At 39.5% G+C, this 20633-nt stretch overlaps 1 protein-coding gene across 3 annotated transcripts; it reads left to right on the forward strand.

Annotated features, from left to right (window-relative positions):
* The first annotated feature begins 870 nt into the window (after nucleotides 1–870).
* Nucleotides 871–20299, forward strand: LOC144666127 (prolyl 4-hydroxylase subunit alpha-1-like). Of its 3 annotated transcripts, none has more exons than XM_078527486.1 (12): nucleotides 871–1681; nucleotides 3667–3995; nucleotides 4391–4442; nucleotides 5496–5695; nucleotides 6761–6931; nucleotides 9784–9851; nucleotides 14996–15095; nucleotides 16337–16390; nucleotides 17121–17183; nucleotides 18075–18143; nucleotides 18459–18555; nucleotides 20190–20299. In XM_078527486.1, the coding sequence occupies exons 1-12, from the start codon at nucleotides 1339–1341 to the stop codon at nucleotides 20258–20260; spliced, it is 1617 nt and encodes a 538-aa protein (XP_078383612.1). In that variant the 5' UTR covers nucleotides 871–1338; the 3' UTR covers nucleotides 20261–20299. The 3 variants fall into 3 exon arrangements, with proteins under 3 accessions (XP_078383612.1, XP_078383611.1, XP_078383610.1); XM_078527485.1 differs by lacking the exon at nucleotides 9784–9851 and adding an exon at nucleotides 8373–8443 and having other exon boundaries at nucleotides 872–1681; XM_078527484.1 differs by lacking the exon at nucleotides 9784–9851 and adding an exon at nucleotides 11531–11601 and having other exon boundaries at nucleotides 875–1681.
* The last annotated feature ends 334 nt before the right edge of the window (nucleotides 20300–20633 follow it).

A 20633-nucleotide genomic window follows, 5' to 3' on the forward strand; every position in this document is an offset into this window, starting at 1 on the left:
CCTCCCCCACCCGCGCGCGCGCCCCTCGCCTGCTTTCCTTTACGTCGCTTCGTGTGCTTGCACTTTGACTATAGACTTAAATTTTATTTTTAAGAGTTTTTTTAAGGTAAAATAATAATTAAAATAAGGGAATTAGATATGTACCCATTAGATCATTAACGTTTCAGAAATGCTGGGTGCACTTTATTATTAACATCATTATTATTATTTATGATTAAACTTTCGCGGCCTCTTAGCTTTTAGATCAATAACATTGTAGGATTGCAGGCTGCCTTGATGTCAAGACAGCGACTTATTTTAGAGTTCACAGCAGAATGATCGCAAAACCGTCACGGGGATCTTTGCCCAGGGGGATACCATGTGAATTTTTGGGTGGGGTGTCCCGGCTTCAGGTGCGTCCAGACTACCTAGACACCAACGGCAAAGATTTTCCACCTTTTAAACTTACTATTTTTAGTCGCACGCGCGCACTTTGTGAGGTACGCGTTTTGTGAGGTACTTGAGTCTTTCAATTCCTCCCGGTAAATGATGCCCTATCGCTGACCAAAACTCTCTGTTTAAAGCAATACCCTATACCCTCCCTTCACGGCGGCATGTGCTAACCCCACCCCCGCCAAACCGCCCTCCTTCTTACCTCCCCCCTCAAAAAAAAAAAAAGGTTCTCCAGCCCCTTCCTTTATGAGTGTCCTAGACTTGCTTACAAGTCGAGCTCACAGAGCGCGAAGCGCGAAGGCGAGCGCGCAGCGCGAGAGCGAGCGGTCTACTACCACCAAACCGGAAATGAAAAAGCGAACGACTTTTAGAAAGTCTGAGTGTCCGAGAAAATTAGTAAGTGTTATATGACGTGCTTGTTGCTCCAACGCTCACACGACTGTTTCGTGTCAGCTCTTTGCTCGGACGCTTTCAAAAAATATTTCGAGTATTTCAATTTCAGTGCTAAATCGTGCAGTTTGTCATGCTTTCTTCCAACTTGAATGGAATGAATAATTGATTGTTTTATGAATGAAGCGATTCATTCACTTTTTGGCAGGTTTTCCATTCCACAGTCACGCGGGTTTTAAGAAATTACTTTCGAAGCTAAACGCCAAGGGGCATTTTTACGAAGTCTCGTGCGCTTTAGAAACAATTGTTTTAGGCTAAGCATAAATTTAAATTATAATGAGCAGCAGAGAGCGAAACGGCGTTATTTTGAAAGCCATTATGGAAATTTAGCCGGTTTGTTTACGCTGTCTCTTAGATGAATATTCGAATTCTCATTAGGTACACATGTTCCTTGTCTAGTTTTCACAGCACTTCGTTCAGGTCATATAGTTTGCGTGTAGCGGTGAAGTCTGCAAAATGGCGGAGTTACTTTGTACCAGGTTATCATTACTAGCCCTCACTTTTTGCCTGATTTTGAGCAGAACTCGAGGTGAACTTTTCACGGCTGTAGTTGATCTAGAAAATCTGGTGTACAGAGAACGAGAGATGAGATTTACTTTAGAACAGTACGTCAATTTGGAGGAACAACGAATAACAAAACTAAAGAAATTTCTCGCCAAAGTTAACGCCGCACATAACATTGTCGGAGATGATGTTTCAAAGTATCTCGGACATCCAGTGAACTCTTATCTTGAAATCAGGAGAATGTTTAAAGAGTGGCCCGAAGCAGAAAGACTGATACAGTTGGACAATTCTGAGGGTAGGTTCTATATAAAATACATGTGACCGTGATGAATTATATACACCTTTTTTATCACACCAATTAAACGTTTAATTTATAAGACAAATCTTTTCAAATTGGAGAGCAACTTTCCAGGTTTACGTAGTAACAATATCTAGGTTTTTAACGTAGATCCGATGTGCTAAGTGTATATATGAGCAATATATTTGTTTTTAATTTAAGACTCACTTATTGTAAGTTAACATTTTTACGAATGAGTATTAATAATTATACAAGAAAAATTTACGATGTGATCACGCTTTAGAGCTTATTGTCGTTGTTATTTATAACTTTGGCCTACGTGTCATGTCTTGTGTGCAGGATTCTGATATTTTGAAATGTCACAGATTAATTTGACTGTCAATTTACTTAACTGATGAGTTGTCATTGTTGACCTAATTTATGCAGCTTCCTTGTCTAATTATGCCAGTTTTCAGTACTGCATGCTGTAAATTTTTGAGTTTGTAATGAGATAAGGTTTTTTTACCCTATTAAAATCCAGAAAATATCCATAATTTTCTCCCCCACTGAAGGCCTTTTGGGTTAAACCCCCACCCCCCCCTCCAGTTTCCAGTTTAGCTTCATACTTCCCTCAAAGAAATTTTGGATTTGAGACGCCCACCCCCTCAGAATTTCCATTTACCTTGTGTGGGGTGGGTATGGATATTTTCTGGAACCACAAAATATCATAAAATTCCAAAAATTCACTGTATGCTCAGAAACTTGTGATGTTCATTTCATGATACAACTACATCACGTCGCTTACAGTTTGTGTTTCATATCATCTTGCTTAGTAAGTTTTACAAGGCATGTACTCAACCCAAAACAACAAAATGAAACCACTAAAATGAAATGGCCGAGATGAGCGAAACCACCAAAACAGCCAAAACGAAACTGCTAAAACAACCGGCTAACCGGAGTGGAAAGGTGCACTCCTGTTAGCCTGAATAGCACTTTGCATGGTTAGCCAGAATAATGCACAAGTTAGCCTGTTTATGGTAGCTCTCTCAATAATGACACTCACAGACCTCTCAAGTCTCACGATTTTGTCGTGAGACTCATGCATGGCTCGCTGCCTTACCTCGCAAGCCTCGCTGCCTTGCACATTTGTAAGACTCGGTTTTACTTGTTTCTTTTTTGCGGTTTTGTTTCAAATTCACTGTTTCATGTTTTATAGTACATGCCGATACTACACAGTATGAACCTAAAATCTCTGTTATCCCATTGAAGCAGAGACAAAAATTGAAGTGCAAACTCCTTCTATATGCCCCTTAGCTAGTATAGTTCACGGATGTTAGTCAGCTGCAGATTTTCATTCACTGATATCCGTATTATCTTCTGAATGAAGAGAGGCACTTTGAGAGTAATTGTTTTGCCCTGCAACCATGACCATGGCCAGGGCTGAAACCTCAAACTCTCACAGCACCCCACTCCACCTAGACGCATAAATGGGTACGGGCCCAGGGGGGACTCCGGCGTAAATGACGGGGAGATCGAAGGAGGCAAAACTCAGGACCCAAAAAATCCCTAAGTCTCCGACATTACCCAAAAAAATCCCTGGACCAAAAATAACCCCTCCAAAAATCCTGTCACCCCAAGCCAGGAGGGGCAAAACATAACAAAAGAGTTTGTTTTTGTGAACCTCGCAGGCCGTGCCAAGGCACATAGTCATTTATGCCAAAAAAAATCCCCATATAATCAAGTCACCCAAAAAATCGCCTCCAACCCAAAAAAACCGGAACGTTCAAACCCAAAAAATCCTTCGATCATCCCCGTCACAAGCCGGAGTACCCCCCCCCTGGGGGTACCGGCAAATTTAATGTTGGGATTAACAGGATAGAGTAGAAATACTCCTAGTCACTAAATGCGATAAAATCAAGGATAAGCTCTGATGCCTATGGCAACACTAAAAGACCAATGCAGACTTGAATGCAGCAACCTTTGTTCTCTTTTATGTCTGGTAGCTGTGAGTGATGCTATATCCAAACATAAAGAGGCCTTTCCAGTAAAAGAAGACTTTGAGGGAGCAATCACAGCTGTTCTGCGGCTTCAGGACACATACCAACTTCAGCCCTCGTCCTTTACCCAAGGAAAGTTACCCGGCTCAGTCAAGTCACCTAAAATGACAGTGGGGGAGGTCTATGATGTTGGACGACATGCATATCTCAACAGCGACATGTTTTATACAAAGACGTGGATGGAGGAAGCTTTGAAACAGTTCAATGAACAGGATGATCATGAAGATGTCCGTTTGTTTGATTTGTATGACCACCTGTCATTTTCTGAGTACAAGGTGAGAAATAAAAAAATGTTTGATTGTTTGTAAACGGATGCATCCAGGGTCATCACAAAGTGGGAGGCGGCGAGGTGTGTTTTCCATTTGGGTTGGCCTAAATAGCACTTCTGTTAGTTGAAATGGCACCCCGGTTAGCCTAACTAGCACTCTGGCTAGCCTACAGTTAGCTTATATGGTAACTTGCAGTTAACTTAACCTTTTTATTTGGAGTAGGGATTTCTGCCTCGCATGCCTCGCTGCCTTGCCTTGCATGCCTCACTACCTTTAGCTTGCCTCCAAGGGTTAACTAATAATTATTATTTTTAGTTCATACATCTGTAGGTTACTGGCACTGTGATTATATTTACTGGGTAACTGTTTTTAATAAACTGTTTCTTTTGTGTACATTTCAGCGAGGCAACTTTAGAAAAGCATTGGAGTATTCCCACAAGATGGTAGAAATTGGTAAGTGACGGAATTTTGGTTGCACTGAGTCAACTCCCACTTTAATGCACCCCGGTGGAGGGCCTGGGGGGACTCGCATATAAAAGTGATGGGGATGCTCGTCGTCTCGCTTAGGGGTGTAAATTTTGGATTTTTAGTCTCACTTAGGGTGTTCCGGGCAAAACGCCAATATTTTTAGCCATAATGGTCTCATTTAGGGTTACACACGAAGAAATTAAATAACGGTATACAAATATAAATTCTATTCTTAGTTTTTTGGTATCTTTTAGAGGTCAAAAAACAGTTGTGCCACACCCAGATTGGTCTCTTTTAGGGGTTCTTTTCAAAAATTCCAAAGAGCATCCCCATTGATCCGTTTCATATAAGAGCCCTCCCCCGGAGGTTCCCCCCCCCCCCCGGGTAATGCACACTTCAAAACCACAATTTAGGTGTCCATTAATAGAGAAAGTCCATAATAACTGAAGTTATTTTCAGTAATTTCTTATTTGCCTATAAAACTATAAAACAGTTCTTTATAAACATGCGATGACAATGAAACTTTCAGATTAAAACATTAATAAGCAAAGATAGTTCTGACCCTTTACAATCACTGAATCCGCGACATCCTAGCCATGGTTGCTATATCTTCCATTTCACTGGAAAAGATGGTGTGATGTTGCACCGTTGAAAAACCGCTGACTAGAACTAGTGAATTGATTGCATTGCAAGTTGTGAGAACATGGTTATTCAATCACAGACCTCCTTTATATTCCAACACCCCCCCCCCCCTTGACCCACCTGACTGTCCACCAGTAGATGGATTATTTTACACTTTTTACTCATTACTTTGCTAGACATGTCTTTTAATGTTAGTTCTACAATAGATTCCAGCCACGTTCTGCTACAATTTCCTTAAAGAGAGTGAGTAGAGAGTGCTTGTAAACTGTACAATTAATGGCCTTTTAAAATCAAGCACTACACTTTTCTAGTGTCAGATTTCAGTTTCCTGAACACCAGTTTTGGTTGGAGTGATGTAAAAGGAATAAGTAAACTTAGACACATTCTATTCTGTAGACCCTACACATGAAAGAGCTCAAGGAAATGTTGCATACTTTGGGGAAGAAGTTAAGATGTATCAACAGACTGGCCGTAGGGGTGATACAGGTATTATCACTGATACAAAGGTAAAACCAAGGAGCGAGCGAGCTGACTGGCACCAATCATCTTCCTTCCAAAACTACGAAAAGCTCTGCAGAGGAGAAGTCAGAAATTTGGTGAGTAGATTGACATGTCCACAAATGAAAAGGTTTAAGTCTGTTCTGATCAGAACAGTCAGTGAAACAATTTATTTAAATGTGGTTATATGCAATTTTAACAAAGTTATGGTTATCTCAAGCCAATGAGGTCAGTAGTCTCCCCCTAAAGCGTACGTGCCCTGCAGGGGGATCTTAAAAGCTTCCTGTGCGCGTTGTATTAACCTGCATTGTTTTTGGGTCTCTTTACTTGCTGATCTTTGCGGATCATTTGCTTTTGCTGATCATGACGGATCACCTGCTTTTAAGTGCAGATTTCCATCAACCAAATCTTTGCAGTTTCATGTTGCCATCCCGCCCTAGTGTTCTGTAGGTATACGTAAGTATAGGGTTAGGTAAGTATTATTTCACTGAAATCATCTTCAGTGTGATGGAACCAGTTCGCGGCTGCTTCCAGGGGTGGTTCCCGCTTGCAGGGGTTGCCATGGATACCTCCCTGCTGTGCCTGTGTTGCTCAGGCCCCCTGCCAACCTGTAAGGCACCAGTTCCCAAGCTCATTCATTGGTGATGAGTTTAAATGGCTCATAATAGTACAGTGTACAAGGAACGACTTGAAAAACGTCATATCCAGGCATCACAGAACAAGTACACTGTAGATTTTGCTTGCTCATTCCGCCACTTTCTCTTGTCTAAGAAAGTTGTTATTCAGTCAGTTACATAAGTTACTTGGGAAAAAATTCTGAGTTCTCCCAACAGCAGTTGAACCTATGACCTTCTGCACACCAGTTGGATGCTCTACCACTGAACCTCCCATGACTCATAATGGGAGCTAGCTAGGCCATGCAAGTTTCCTGTAGCTGAGTGGTAGAGCATCCAACCAGTGTGCAGAAGGTCATAGGCGCTCGATCCTGTTTGGAGACCGTGGAATTTTTTCCAGGTAGCTTGTGTCACTTGTATCTTGTGTAGCTTGTATCTTTCTCATTGTCTTTTTCCAAACATAAAATATATAATACCATACATTTTTCTTATCTTAGTGTTCAATGTTATGTCTTAGTAACATGCATGCCTGTGAAACTTGTTTTTCAGACTGCATGGGAACAGAATAAAATGACGTGCTGGTACTACAGTGCTACACCAAGATTAAAACTCAAACCTGCAAAATTTGAAAGAGTGTTTGTGAAACCTGAGATAATAATCATGCGCAACATTCTAACAGACTCAGAGATGAACAAAATAAAAGAACTGGCTGCACCAAGGGTAATGTAATGCTTTTTGTTCTTTCCTTTAAAACTAGCAGAGATGCATAATAATAATAGCATTATATTTAACACAAGCTCACATTGCTCACTTGCTTACTTCCAAACATCAATCAATCAAAGAAAAGTGTTCAGTTAAATTATAGGGATTTAAATTAATTTGATATTGGACATATATTGCATAATTTTATTTGTCTTGTAAATGGACTGCCAGAAATTATAAGTAATTTTAAATTTCAAGAATTCTAAAATGAATTCACTAGCATATTTGTAAATGTATACCATTTTGATCCAAACAGCATAAAACATGTAAAATTAGCCTTCTGCCGGCCCCCAGGCAGTCTGGATTTGAGCTCTGGCTGGGGGAAGTGTGCACAATGTGTTCTTATAGGCAAGTCACTTTACTCTCACAGTGCCTCTCTTTACCCTGAGGTGTATAAATTGGTACTGGCGAATTAAATGCGGGGGGTAACCCTGCAATGGACTAAGCATCCCATATAGGGGGGAGTAGAAATACTCTTAATCTCTTCATGCTACTAAAACTGAGATTAGCTCTGGCCCGATGTACTACTTAGGCTCGAATGCAGACTTTACCTAAACTGCAGATTCCACTTAAATTTTAGGAAACTTAAAAAAAATGTGGAGTTGATGCATACTCTAATATTGTTTTCTGATAGTGCCAGCCATTTACAGCAAGGCGCCCAAAAGTGTGACCACCTGTAATTAATTCACATTCTTTCGTGCAACCACCATCCAATCAGAAGCCAAGGACAGCTCCCAGTTGACTTCTGATTGGATTAAATCTGCACGAAAGAATGTGAATAAATTAAAAGTGGTCACACTTTTGGGCGCCTTGCTGTAATACTAGTACTGTAGTGCCAAATGTTTGTTGTTCATTGTGGTTGCTGTCAGTTGATAGTTAGCACTCACTGTAAAATACTGTACAGCAAATACTGTACATACATGAAATAGATTTTTGTGAATACTGCTGAATATTTCTACTGTAGATAACATTTTGTATTACATATTTATTCACATGCTTGAAAAAAATTGCCTTTGTCCAGAAAATGTGGCATGTACAAGACAAGAAATTAAGTTGTTCTATTTCACAGTTCTAAGCAGATGCAAGATGTGTTATTTTGTCTTGAATTTTTTATTTTGTTCATCTTTTCCCCACCATAATTAGGAATTGCAGAAAGCAAGAAAAAAAGGAAAGTGAGATATGTACGCAAATTACCAACAATTAAACACAAAATGGTTTCAATAATAATTTATAGGAATTAATTTCCTGTATGACTTGTTTGTGAAACTAGAAGGTGCGTGCAGTGAATGACACCATGGAATACTGTATTCATCTAATAAGTTATCTTTGAAGTTGTTTTTGACTGTGTGATAAATGACCATAATATTATGTATTTTAAATCCTTCTTATAATCATGCAGCTTCATCGAGCAACAGTAAGAAGTCCAAAAACAGGACTGCTAGAACATGCACAATATAGAGTTAGCAAAAGGTAATCCCTCTTAGTTCTAACAGCTGTGCAATCAAGCATCATGTCGTGTAACACACATTAACAATACTAGCGCAACATTGTCTATTACATACTGTAGGCTCTCAATGCATGCAGAAAGCCAGATAATTTTGTCGCTTTGCAAATTTGGTGTCATCAAGAAAATTTATTTAGTTTTTGTTCCCAATTTTTTCTGACTGCATATTCAGCAGATTGATTATCGTGCTTTCTTCAGGTTGCTTATCGCCAATGTGTAATTATGCAACAAAGTCCATTGTTTAATAGGCATCACATTTGAAGGTTGATCCTTTGTGACTTCAGAACTGTCATTTAATTGTCAATCAAAAATGGTTTTTGTTCTGCAGCAACTAGTTTAATCTTTATAATTTAAGTTTAATTCAAAGCGTTGTACTGAAAATTAATATTAACCATTTATAGCATCTGATTTAAACTTTGGGTCATTTGAATGTGACTCTCGATCTAAATGTTAAGTTTATGGGATGGAATGTTAGTCGTAAGTGTTTGAACATTTACAATATAAATGGAAGCTATCCAGTATCACTTTCATGTGGTATTACGTACTGTTTATTATGCTGTACAAGATTCTTCTAACTTTAAAGTCTGTAAATGAAACCCTAGTGTCATGACCACTCAAATGAAAGCTATGTAGCTGTGCAGTACTTTCTTGTTGAACGGTTTATTATGCTGTGCAAGGTGGTTCTAACCTTTTAAGTCTGTTAATTAACCCTAGTGTGTGACCATTCAAATGAAAGCTATTGAGCAGTACTTTCATGTGGTACTGTTTATAACGCTAAACAAGGCGGTTCAAACTTTTAATTCTGTGGCTGGAACCCTAGTGTGTGAGCATTCAAATTAAAGCTACTGAGCAGTACTTTCATGTGGTACTGTTTATAACACTATGCAAGGTGATTTTATTGCCTCTTTAACTTATGACAAGGCTTAAGTTCATGTTGCATTCTGCCTAGCTTGTTAACCCTTTCATCGGTACCATATTTTCTCGATTAAACACTGGGTATCGAATAAACGTCGGGTCTCCAAGATGAAGTTAAAAATAGGCCTCTCAGGTGTTTATTTGAGGTATAATAAGCTGTACGCATATTAGCCAGATACATTTTGCCAGAAAAAATGAATAAAAACCCTTGTTCAGTGAAAACTGGGCTCGAATAAACTGCAGGAATCAAATAAACGCTGGGTGCACCAGGCTAAGTTTGAAATAAACGCCGGGGGCGTTTAATCGTGAAAATACGGTACTTGTAATAATAAAATTAATGTTTTAACAGTAACAGCTTGCTTTCTTTGCATATTGTTGTCTAATTGTATAGCTTGCACGTGCAACAGTAACTCTTGACGATGGAGCTTTAGAGACAAGTGAGCATAGAGTTAGTAAAAGGTTTGTGGACACAGAGTCTTTTAAAAGCCATGTCAAAACGTTAAACATAACAGACCAGGTAACTATAACCTGTAGCACGAACCATTCTAAAAAAAAAACATCAACTTTGCATAAGCTACCAAAACAAATGCACTTCAAGGCAGTATTCTTAAAGTCTGGTGTGGATTTAACTGGCTTTCTTACAGGTACGCAAAGTCATTTTAATATATTTTCAGTGCATGAACAACATGTACATGTTGAACTACGTGTAAATAGGTCAACATTAATTTTGAGAGCAATACTTAATATAATAGATTGAGTTAAAAAATTGAGTTGATAAATTGTTACACATTTTGCCCAGTATGTCTTTTCCTATTGGCTTAGGGCATACAGTTAATCGACTCTGGCCTTTAATTGTGATGTTACATTTAAAGACCTAAAGTTCTGTGCGTACAATTCGACTTCATTTCTACAGATAGTGATATTTATACATGTAAAAGTGACTAAAGATGGGTTATTGACCAAGTAAGGTATATTGTCCAAGTTTTTTTTTTGTGTGCGTGTGTGTGTTTTAATATGGACCTAGACGTAGTAGAGGTCCATAAACCTGGCACAACGAGAAATCCCAACTAGTTAATGTGCCTGCTTGGAAATCAAATCACAGTTCAGGATTTGGTTCGTTTTGTCCGCTCGCTGAGCTAGCCGTATAGATATAATAGTAAATGAAATGGTGGCCAGAACTTGAAGATAACTTGTGATATTGCCGTCAAGCCATCTCCAGGTCCTTAGAATTTTCAGTGGTTGGTCATCTTAAGAAATGTTTAGAGAGGATCAAGAACTTGCAAATGGCTTTGGTTGATCTCAAAAAAATTCTAATGAAATTAGCAGTCTTTGGTGACCGTCCACCATTCAGTATTGGAGATTGATTGGCCTTAGTTCAAACAAATTTTAGACATTTCTGGTTAAAAGTAGTGAGCAACTCATTTCCTGCAAATTTACCGCATCCCGCGCTACAACGGCGATGTAAAACTCGGTTTGACAAGATGCGGGATACGGGACAGAGCTTGCAAGATTTCGTGAACTGAAGGAGGGGGGACAAAATAACCATGGGAAGAAGCTGGATATGCGGGGGGTATTGAAGCATTTGTTGTAAAGCGAAAAGAAAAATAGCAAATCACATGACTCTATTCCATTCTTGTCTATTTGGAAATCTACATGCATTATCTCAAGTATTTTTAGACCTTATCCTAATTTCCTTTGTACATGTAAACGTAACCGACAGGTATCTTTCTTTTGTAAAATCATATGGACTTAATTGATAATGTCAGTGTAGGTGTGGCAGCATTGTTATTACTAGCTATCTTTCAATTTCTTCCAAGCTACTTCTGGAATTTGTACTACGTAGAATTAGAAATTCCCAAAAGTGTTTGTTAACTGGGTGGAATATCTTTTTTTTGCACACTTGACGTATTTTATTGACCAAGGTTATTTTCTGAGTGTTCTACTTGTAACAAACTGAAATGCAATTCACAAGCTTGATACGACCGAAACTCACAAACCCCCCCTTCACAATCTCCTTACCCCACCCCCAAAGAAAAGTGATTGCATTGCACCCTTACCTTTGCGAGGTACCACATAGTGTCGTGTTTTAAGATAACTTATTTAACTAATGCGTGTTGTTCACGAACATTTCCAAACAGCTTCGCCGTGCAACAATACAACATCCAGTCACTGGAAATCTAGAACATGCGAACTACCGCATTAGCAAAAGGTTGGTTGCTGCTGTTTTGTGTGAGACATTGGGTTCATTCATATTTGATTACTGCTCTCAGTAGAGATTTTAGTAGTGGCTTTGTAATAGCTAGAATGTTAAAGGGACGCTGTCACGGGGATTTTTCGCCTTTTCAGTAAAAAGTACTAAAATTGGCGAAGTACTATCACTCGCACACGAAATGCTAGAACATATACATGAAGATATAAAGTAAATTGTTGTTGGAGGAAGTGGGGAGCTGTTATTAGCTTTTAGCTGTTTTTCCAGGCCACAAGGGCAGAACTTGAAAAAGTCGGCCTAACTTTTTCAAGTTGAGACCTAAAGGTCCTCATGACATCACAATAATATCACTTGTTAAAAGCTTCAGTACACCGGTATAGAAATTCTTAACGAAACTGGACCACTATTTATAGGTTTCCATACGTCTTCAGGCTCTTGAGTTTTTGAAGTGAAGCTCGTGACAGGGTCCCTTTAAGGCTGGTTTCCAGTCCGTACTGCGCAGACTCGGGGTTTGTTTTCGTTTTTGTTTTGAATTCGTTGAAACGTTGCACTTCGTTGACAGCATACATGAAGTTTTTTAGTCCGCCATTACAGTTCGCTTCGTTCAAGAATTTCCGATGAACTGAAACGTCGGTTTGAAATAGCGTCAAGGTTCTTCTACTTGTTATTATTTGTTCTGCAAGGATATCTGGCGTTAATAATGAAGAAAAAGGTAAGTTTGTCACGTAATTTTTAGTTTTGCTTTGTTTGTGAGGCTCACATAAACATTACAGCCGAGATTGCGCAGTACGGACTGTAATTCATCTTTAAGGCTGATTTCGTTATAAACATTTTATGGTCCCGATTGCTAGAAATATCCCGATCGCTCCTTAAAAAAACCCGTAAAATTCTGAAAATAAACCCTTAATGATAATGATAATGAATTTATATAGCGCATTTTTCATGTTTATATGTTCAAATGCGCTGTACACCAGACCACAACACCGGGAGCTTCGTGCCCTACTCTTTTCGAATAGTGTGTGGGTTCTTTAAGGTCCCCTGTTATAAGACTGAAGATACAGGAGACGGGACCTACGGTTTATCGTCCTTTTCCGAGAAGACTAGAATGTCTAACCATTTGCAGATGTAATTACAAAGGCAGCACATTCTCCTCAGTTATTTTAAGACCCTGAGTGTTGGTCCGGTCTGGGGCTCGAACCCACGACCTCCCGCACAGCAGTCCGGCGCTCTACCAACTGAGCTAACCTTAGCTTATATTTGCTCATCGTCCTTTTTAGGTGGGCTCATTTTCGGGTGAGGGCCTATATGTGGGGCAGGGTTGGGGAATGTTATTTTCGGATGAAAATTTGCGTTTCAAAATTATTTGGGTTTATATGTCGAAGGGATACTGCGTCTGAAAATTTTTTGCGACATACAAGAATCAACATGCCGTGATGGTGAAAATCTCTAAACATAACAATGTGAAACCCAAAACAAATCCTATACTCGTTACATGAACATTAAAGGTCGCTGAGTGTACAGTCTAATGACTGTACGACTACAAAATAGTTTTAGAATTTTCAGTAGTCTAGAAGCTCTCGTAAGCTTGTAATGCTACTGGTCCTCTAGTGGAGCAGTTGCTATTGTTTTTGGGGCTGAGGGCATTGTTCCTGTTGTTTGTTATGTTCTCTCGAAGGGTATCTAGCTATAAAACTAAACCGTTACTCAGAGAAAGTGCCTAGTAAATTTTGTAACTGTGTTAACTAAATCTAGTAACATCTAATTTATCAATAAAGAGATTCTTTCTATTAATATTTAATGATTGAAATAACAAGCAAATGACTGACTGAGTGACTGGCTGGCTGACTGACTGCTGACTGACTGACCGACTGACTGACTGACTGACTGACTGACTGACTGACTGACTGACTGACTGACTGACTGACTGACTGACTGACTGAAGGACGGACTGAACGAAAAAATGATCTATCAAACGAAAGAAGGAACGGCAAGTGAACGAACGAATTAAATGAACTAACCAACGGAATGCTGTATCCTCTAAATAATAGCTTAATAGTATCAAAATATCAATCAAATATGAATGACCCTTTGTTAATAACAGCTAACAACCTTTGTTAATAACAGGTAAAGATGCTTTCTTTGTAATGCTTGACGTACAGAAAGACAGTTAAAATCCACACTAACCAGCAAGATTTTATATGGCCGTAGTGTCTGAGATAAATTGTTTTTATTAATGTAGACTTAATGAAATCAGAGTTATGCTTTAAGCGGTTCCAGTAACCTTTTCTTTGCTCACCACTTAAATCTCCAAGCTAACATTAAAAGAAATATATAATAATCCTTTATGAGATTTTTGATCTTGATCTAATGATTCTTACAGGATCAGTTGCAAACAATAATATTAATCAACTTTGACCAAATATAAACGCCTTGAAGCAGAGATAACTTTAACTAACATAGACATTAGACTAAGGGCCGGTTTACATGATTCCGGAATGACTTTCATCCCGAAGGAAAGTCGTTTCGGAATGAAGTTCAGTTCGTTCTGCATTCACATGACAGAGTCGACCGGTTCAACCTAAGGCGTTTTCACGTGCGTGGCTTTCGCGCGAGATCAAAAACAAAAATGGCGCAAGTTTCGCTTATTGTTCCCATTAATGGTCATATCTGCAATTTTAACGAGCAATGTGACCAAAGGGCTGCTTCTTTGAGCTAAACAGGAAATAAATACTTTTACGTTTTTTTTGCTTCGAGTTCAAACTGTGGCCTCCGTATGCAGTTTCATTTCAGAACAAAATTCGTTTTGTGTTTACATGATACCAGAATGAGATGTCATTCCAGAACCAAAATTTCATTCCGAAATAAAAACCAGAATGAACCCATTCCGGGATGACTCTATATTATGTAAACAGATACATTGAAATATTTGGGGTTGGAATAAACTCGTTCCGGAATGAAAGTCATTCCGAAATGATGTAAACAGGCCCTTACGCTAAACGTTTTCGTAGACCCCGATTTTAGCGACTTTAATTGTTCAAACGTCTATTGAAAGAAAGTCGTCTTTAAAAGAGAAAGAAATATGTTTTATAAACTTTGTTTGTTAAAATAACGTTTGAATTGACACTTAAATGACAGTAATGTAGGAGTTACGCCGTTCAATCCGGGAAATTTGGACCACTTTTGATTAAGTCCCGTATACGAGAATTTCTTGAGCCCGCAATTTTTTTATTTGTTGGTTGTTTACTTTTGTTCTTTTTTGGTCTTTATAACATTGTTTAATGTTTGCTGCTTACATTTGTAAGATTTTCCTTTGCGAATGTGTTCACGTCTTTGTATTTCTTTTTGTTTATATTTGTTTGTTTGTTTGTTTGTTTACTTGTTTACTTCATGCAAGTGGCTGGCTAAAAGACGAAGACCACGAACTCATCAGGCGAGTGAGCCTGCGCATTGAAGACGTGACAGGCTTGACAATGGACACTGCTGAGGAGCTACAGGTATGTACGCTCCAGGGAGGGGTGGGGGGATAATCAAAGGGAAGCTACGATCACCAAAATCGCTAAAAATAGTGCGATTTGCTCACTGATTCGGGTCCAATCTATTCGTTACAATGCAGCAGCTGCTGGAAACGTTAAATCTGCCAAACTGTACAGCAGTGTTCAAATGTGGGAACAAAACTGGATGAGTGAAACAGAGAAATCTGAAATCGCTCTACCTTGCTTTGAACAACCGAGTCCAACTGTTTATTGGGTTGCGCACTTCAGTTTCAAATTTGCCTACATTACAAAAAAGTGTCCGAAAATTAAACCGTCCGAAATTTTTACAGTCGCAAAGCAAGTCGATCAAGGTATTGATGTATATTCCATTGATGTCAGCACAACGTTATCAGTAATTAAGCCCAGGGGGGGGGGGGGTACTCGGGCTTGTAAATGACGGGGATGATCGAATGCAGGCAAAACTCAGGACCCAAAAAAATCTCGAAGTCTTCCAACATTACCCAAAAAAATCCCTGGACCAAAAATAAACCCACAAAAAATCCCTTGTCAAATTTCCCCTAAATTGCCAGGAGGGGCAATAACATAACACAAATAACGCTCGTTTTGTTTATTCATCATATCATAAAAACGCCAAGGCCGCGCCAAGGCACTTTAGTTCGTTTTTAATACCCCAAAAAAATCCCCTATCTAAATCAAGTCACCCAAAAAAAATACTTGCCAAATTTTCCAACCCAAAAAAATCCCGGAATGGAAAATTTCAACCCCCAAAAAATCCTTCGATCATCCCCGTCATTAACAAGCCTGAGTACCCCCCCTGGGTAATTAAGCCGATTCACGCCCGCTGTCTTTTTGATTTATTCAACCACCTCAGAAACAAACCTGATATCATACGGAAAGGTTTTGAATTGGCAGTAATTTTGGAGGTGGTCACCAAGTACTTAAAAGCAGAAGATCCTTTCCAAGATCTTGATCCGGTTAGTTAAGCAACTTTGAGCTCGAAAATAATTAAATTTTTTTGTTTATGGAACAAACACTTCTCGAGAACGTAAAGGCTTGAGGCTGCAGTTAAACACCCTTTTTTACAGGTGTTGTCTAAGACTAGTTCCTATTTTGTATATGTTAATCTAAATTAGCCATGTTTTAGCAAAGTGTCAGAAATTTTTGTCCGAAATTGTCCGAAAATTAAACGTCCGAAATTTTTTACAAGTAATGTATTGTATATGTACTTTTTTGTCTTGCAGATTGTGAACTATGGAATTGCTGGTCATTATGAGCCGCACTATGACTTTGCTCGGGTAAGAAATATATCAACGGCTTCTTTGAATTTCATAAAAATATCAGAGTGTGGAAGACAGCGCATCAAATTTTATTCGTGTGACCAATGAAACTGAGTGCGTTTAAACGCGATCAACTAAAACGCTTTTTCATGTTTTATTTGTCGCTACCAGCTAAGAAAATTACTCTACTCAACGTGGAGTCGCCTCGAGATTTGAAATTAAGGATTGGATACGGATATCCGCGCCATTTTGATCATATCAAAATAGGTTAACTCCAGGGCATTTAAAAAATGGCTGAATTCGTATTTTCGCTTGACTAAAAAGAAATAATTTCAATACTGAAAATTTCGTCATTACAGGGAACATGCATTTCAGTTCTAAAGGTGTACTCCAAGAATTGACACTCAAACAGCTGATTTTGTTTAACTGTAGGGCACTAGTTTTGAATTTTTCACTGACACGCGTTGGATGATCACTCGTAAATCGTAGATCTTCCTTGTACACGCATGCGCACTTTGCACTATGCGCCTTCTGTTTACTTTTGTCCCTGTTATACCGAATATATTTATTGCAAAACTTGAGTAAAGAGTTGAGCTCGTGACTACCGAGAACAATGTTTATCCAGCTAGTGGTAGCGTCAAGGACTTCTACTCGGGATCTCCTGATTGCAAGACCAGCGCTATAAAAGAAAAAGACCAGCGCTCTTAGCCACTCAATGACTGACTTGTTGAGTGTGTTGTTTTTATAGGGAAATGAAGACAGGTTCACATCACTAGGCACAGGAAACAGAATTGCTACATTCTTAGCTTACGTAAGTCAGTTATCGACAAAAAGTAGCATTATTTGTAATACAGTCGAAGCTCTCGTAAGCGGACACCCTCGGGACGCGAAAAAAGTGTTCGTAACTGGAGCTGGCCGCTTACGAGAATGGTTCTCGTAAGCGGCCACTGGAGGTATAGGGGATAGATGGCCGCTTACGGGAGCATATGCATCCCAGGATGCATGTAAGGGGTGTTTCAAAATGTAACCGGACGTGGATGACGGCAAAACAAACACTGAAATATGGTACTGTAATTACTGTAAAATCATTGTGACGAACGGCGATGTGAAGTTGATTGATAAAAATAAGATACAGAGGTTGTTAATAGGCTTTTCTTTGGGGTGTCCGCTTACGGGAGCTTAAAAACAAAGAAAAAGTCTAAGTCGTAATCTCTGAAAGTGTCCGCGGCCGCTTACGGGAATGTCCGCTTACGAGAATGTCCGCTTACGAGAATGTAAAAATACAGAGTTTGTATGGGAGTTAAAACGGGGTTTCAAACAAGCCGGGCGTAAGTAGAGCTGTCCGCTTACGAGAGTGTCCGTTAAGGGAGCTTCGACTGTAGTTATAATATTATTTGTAATAGTCGTTTGGCTTCAAAAATATGACTAAAACTGCAAGGGACCGCAAACGATAATGCTGCTATTCGTAGGATCTACTGAGAGATCTGATCAGCAATAAAATGAAATAACAAACAACTGCAAGCAAGGCTGATCATACTACGTGAAAAGTTGACTTTGCGAGACAACACCACGACTAGAACCGATACAGCAGGATTGCAACCAACATATCATGACTATGTAAAAATGTTATTTTAAAATCTTGTCAGGTAAAATTAGTTAAGATTACATTTGTGACTACTTCTGTCTTTCTTGCTATTTTTAGATGAGTGATGTTGAAGCAGGCGGTGGGACGGTTTTCACTCAAGTTGGTACAACATTGTTTCCTAGCAAGGTAAGAGAGATCGCAGAAGAAGTAGAGAGAGAGAGATGGAGGGAGGGAGAGATGGAGGGTGGGTGGGTGTGTGGGGGAGAAAGAGAGAGATGAAGGGAGGGTGGGAGGGAGGGAGCAGAAAAGGAGGGAGAAAGGGAGGGAGAGCGGAATAGAGGGAGGGAGGGAGGGAGGGAGGGAGGGAGGGTGGGAGGGTGGGATGGAGACAGAGAAGGAGGGAGAGAGAGAGAGAGGGAGGCCAATTTCTCTTTTCATTTACTCCCCAAATATTGTAGCTTTAAAAGTGCTGACATTTTGTTTATGACAACGGAACAACAGGGCGATGCTGCATTCTGGTGGAACCTGAAGCGCAGTGGAGACGGAGATGACAGCACAAGGCACGCTGGATGCCCAGTATTGGTTGGCAGTAAATGGGGTAAGATCATGTGCAAATATGTGTTTATTTGGGATATATACCTCTTATTAATCGAGTTCGAGGTCCGTACTGTAAAATACGGACCGAGTTTTTTCCCTTCGACTTATGGCCCAAGCGCGAAGCGCGCGGGCCATAAGTCGACGGGAAAAAACGAGGATCCGTATTTTACAGTACGGACCGAGAAAACGAGGTTAATAAGATATTTATTATATCTCTCACTCTGGAGAAAAGAAAACATTTCAAGTCAAGAGTGCTGGAAACGGCTTCGTTTACTGACGTACGTCAAAGGCGAAAGGACGAGTGAATTTCATTGGCTTTGTCGTAAACAATTCGGCCGTTTAATAGCTCGATTGATAAGCGTATAAACATAATTTAAATCCAACCTTTACTACTTTATTTCTGCAATTAGTTTTACAGTAATTTCAGTGACAGGATGAAACTAGATACAGTGCAAGTTTCCTTTGGAATAACTTCTAAAGTTCTTTGCTTGGCGACGAAAGTGCCGCGATTGACAACATGCGTTATAGCTTATCAAACTTTCGAAAACTTATGGCAGTGTTTGTAGAAAATACTGAACGAGAAAACACGTATAAAGTTTGAAGTAACTACTTAAAAAACTTAGCTCTTTAAGGGGGCGTTGAATGCTACGTTGAAAGCTTGAAATGCTGTCTGGCTCATACTCAGCTCTATCGCGTTTGCGTACGTATTTGAAAAACTTTCTGAGGAGCTTATCGAGGACGTCAGCAGGTACGGTTTCTACATGAAATGTTCCATCAGTCTGCTCTTGACAATAATTGTCGAACCGTTTCCATTCACGTTTCGTCTTCTTGACCGTGTTTGCATATTTCTCGGCACTGATGAAACTTTCAAGTTCTTGACTTGAATCCTGCCCGGGTTGCTCTAAGTCCGCCACATCAGGGAAGTTTTCTCCTTCCAACAGATCACAAAAATTGAGTTTAAACTTCGGTAGACCTTCTTCGCTTCGCCTTTATTCCTCGCTTTTTTTCTCTGACTGCGAACGTTATAGGAAGTTTTGAAAATCTTCTTCGCGAGACATTTCAACTTGCAAAGGCGTACGGCATCAGGAGAACTCTCAGTCAAATTTCGCGGGCCGTACTGCAGAATACGGCCCGTAAAATTGACCAATCACAGCGTGCGTACTATCTCAGAGATATAATAAATGGTTGTTATTGACCGACCAGTAGGCCCATTTGTAGTAATATTGACCGAGTTCCACGTTTTGTTCGTTGGTGTGCACGGTAAAGACGTCAACGACAAAAAATATCAAGGTAATATTTTTTTACGGTTTGATCGAACAAGCCTTGTTAATAAGATATTTATAATTTTTTCTAACATCGAAAAAAGAGGATTTGGTAACAAAAAGGCAGTTGGTGAGGGGTACGGGTGAAAATACGGACGAACAATTAGTTCACGTGACCCACTCCCCGTTTTAGCCTCCCCGTTTTAGCCTTAAATAAGTTCGTTATCAACACTCAGCCATGTAAAAATTTATTCTATCACTGTTTCTAAAGAAATTCATCCTAAACCATTCAACCCTGACCTCAAGTTATTCACCAGTTGGTAAGTCCTGCCATGCAATAACTGTCCGTATCTTCTTGTTTTTTTTTTTTCAGTGGCAAACAAGTGGATCCATGAACGAGGTCAGGAATTCAGACGACGCTGTTCTCTCTCTCGGCACGAGTGATACTGCTGACAGGAACAGTGGGCTCGAAATTGCTATTTATAGTCGCTACTAAAAATACCTATATTTCTACTTTTATAATACCCTGGAGTCGCTATGAATAGGTCTCGTCTGTTACTTCTGCTTGGACAAAAGGCCGGTGGTAATTTAAGGTGGTATTCGCTTAAACGCCTTTAACACAGTCCTAAACTATTTTCTAAAGCAAAACCGCCTTATTTGGCTTATCCTTCAAAGCAACGAAAGTTCTTAAGTTTTTAATAATTTTAATTACACAAACAAGTCTTTCGTTTTGTGTTTTGATTGAAACGTGTCACACCGTTGCCACACCCCAAAAAAGTCTCAGAAAGCGAACAACCCGCACGTGCATCTTATCGTC

The sequence above is a fragment of the Oculina patagonica genome, chromosome 9 (assembly GCF_052425735.1).
Source record: "Oculina patagonica isolate OP01 chromosome 9, crgOcupat, whole genome shotgun sequence".
In the NCBI taxonomy this organism is placed as follows: Eukaryota; Metazoa; Cnidaria; class Anthozoa; order Scleractinia; family Oculinidae; genus Oculina; species Oculina patagonica.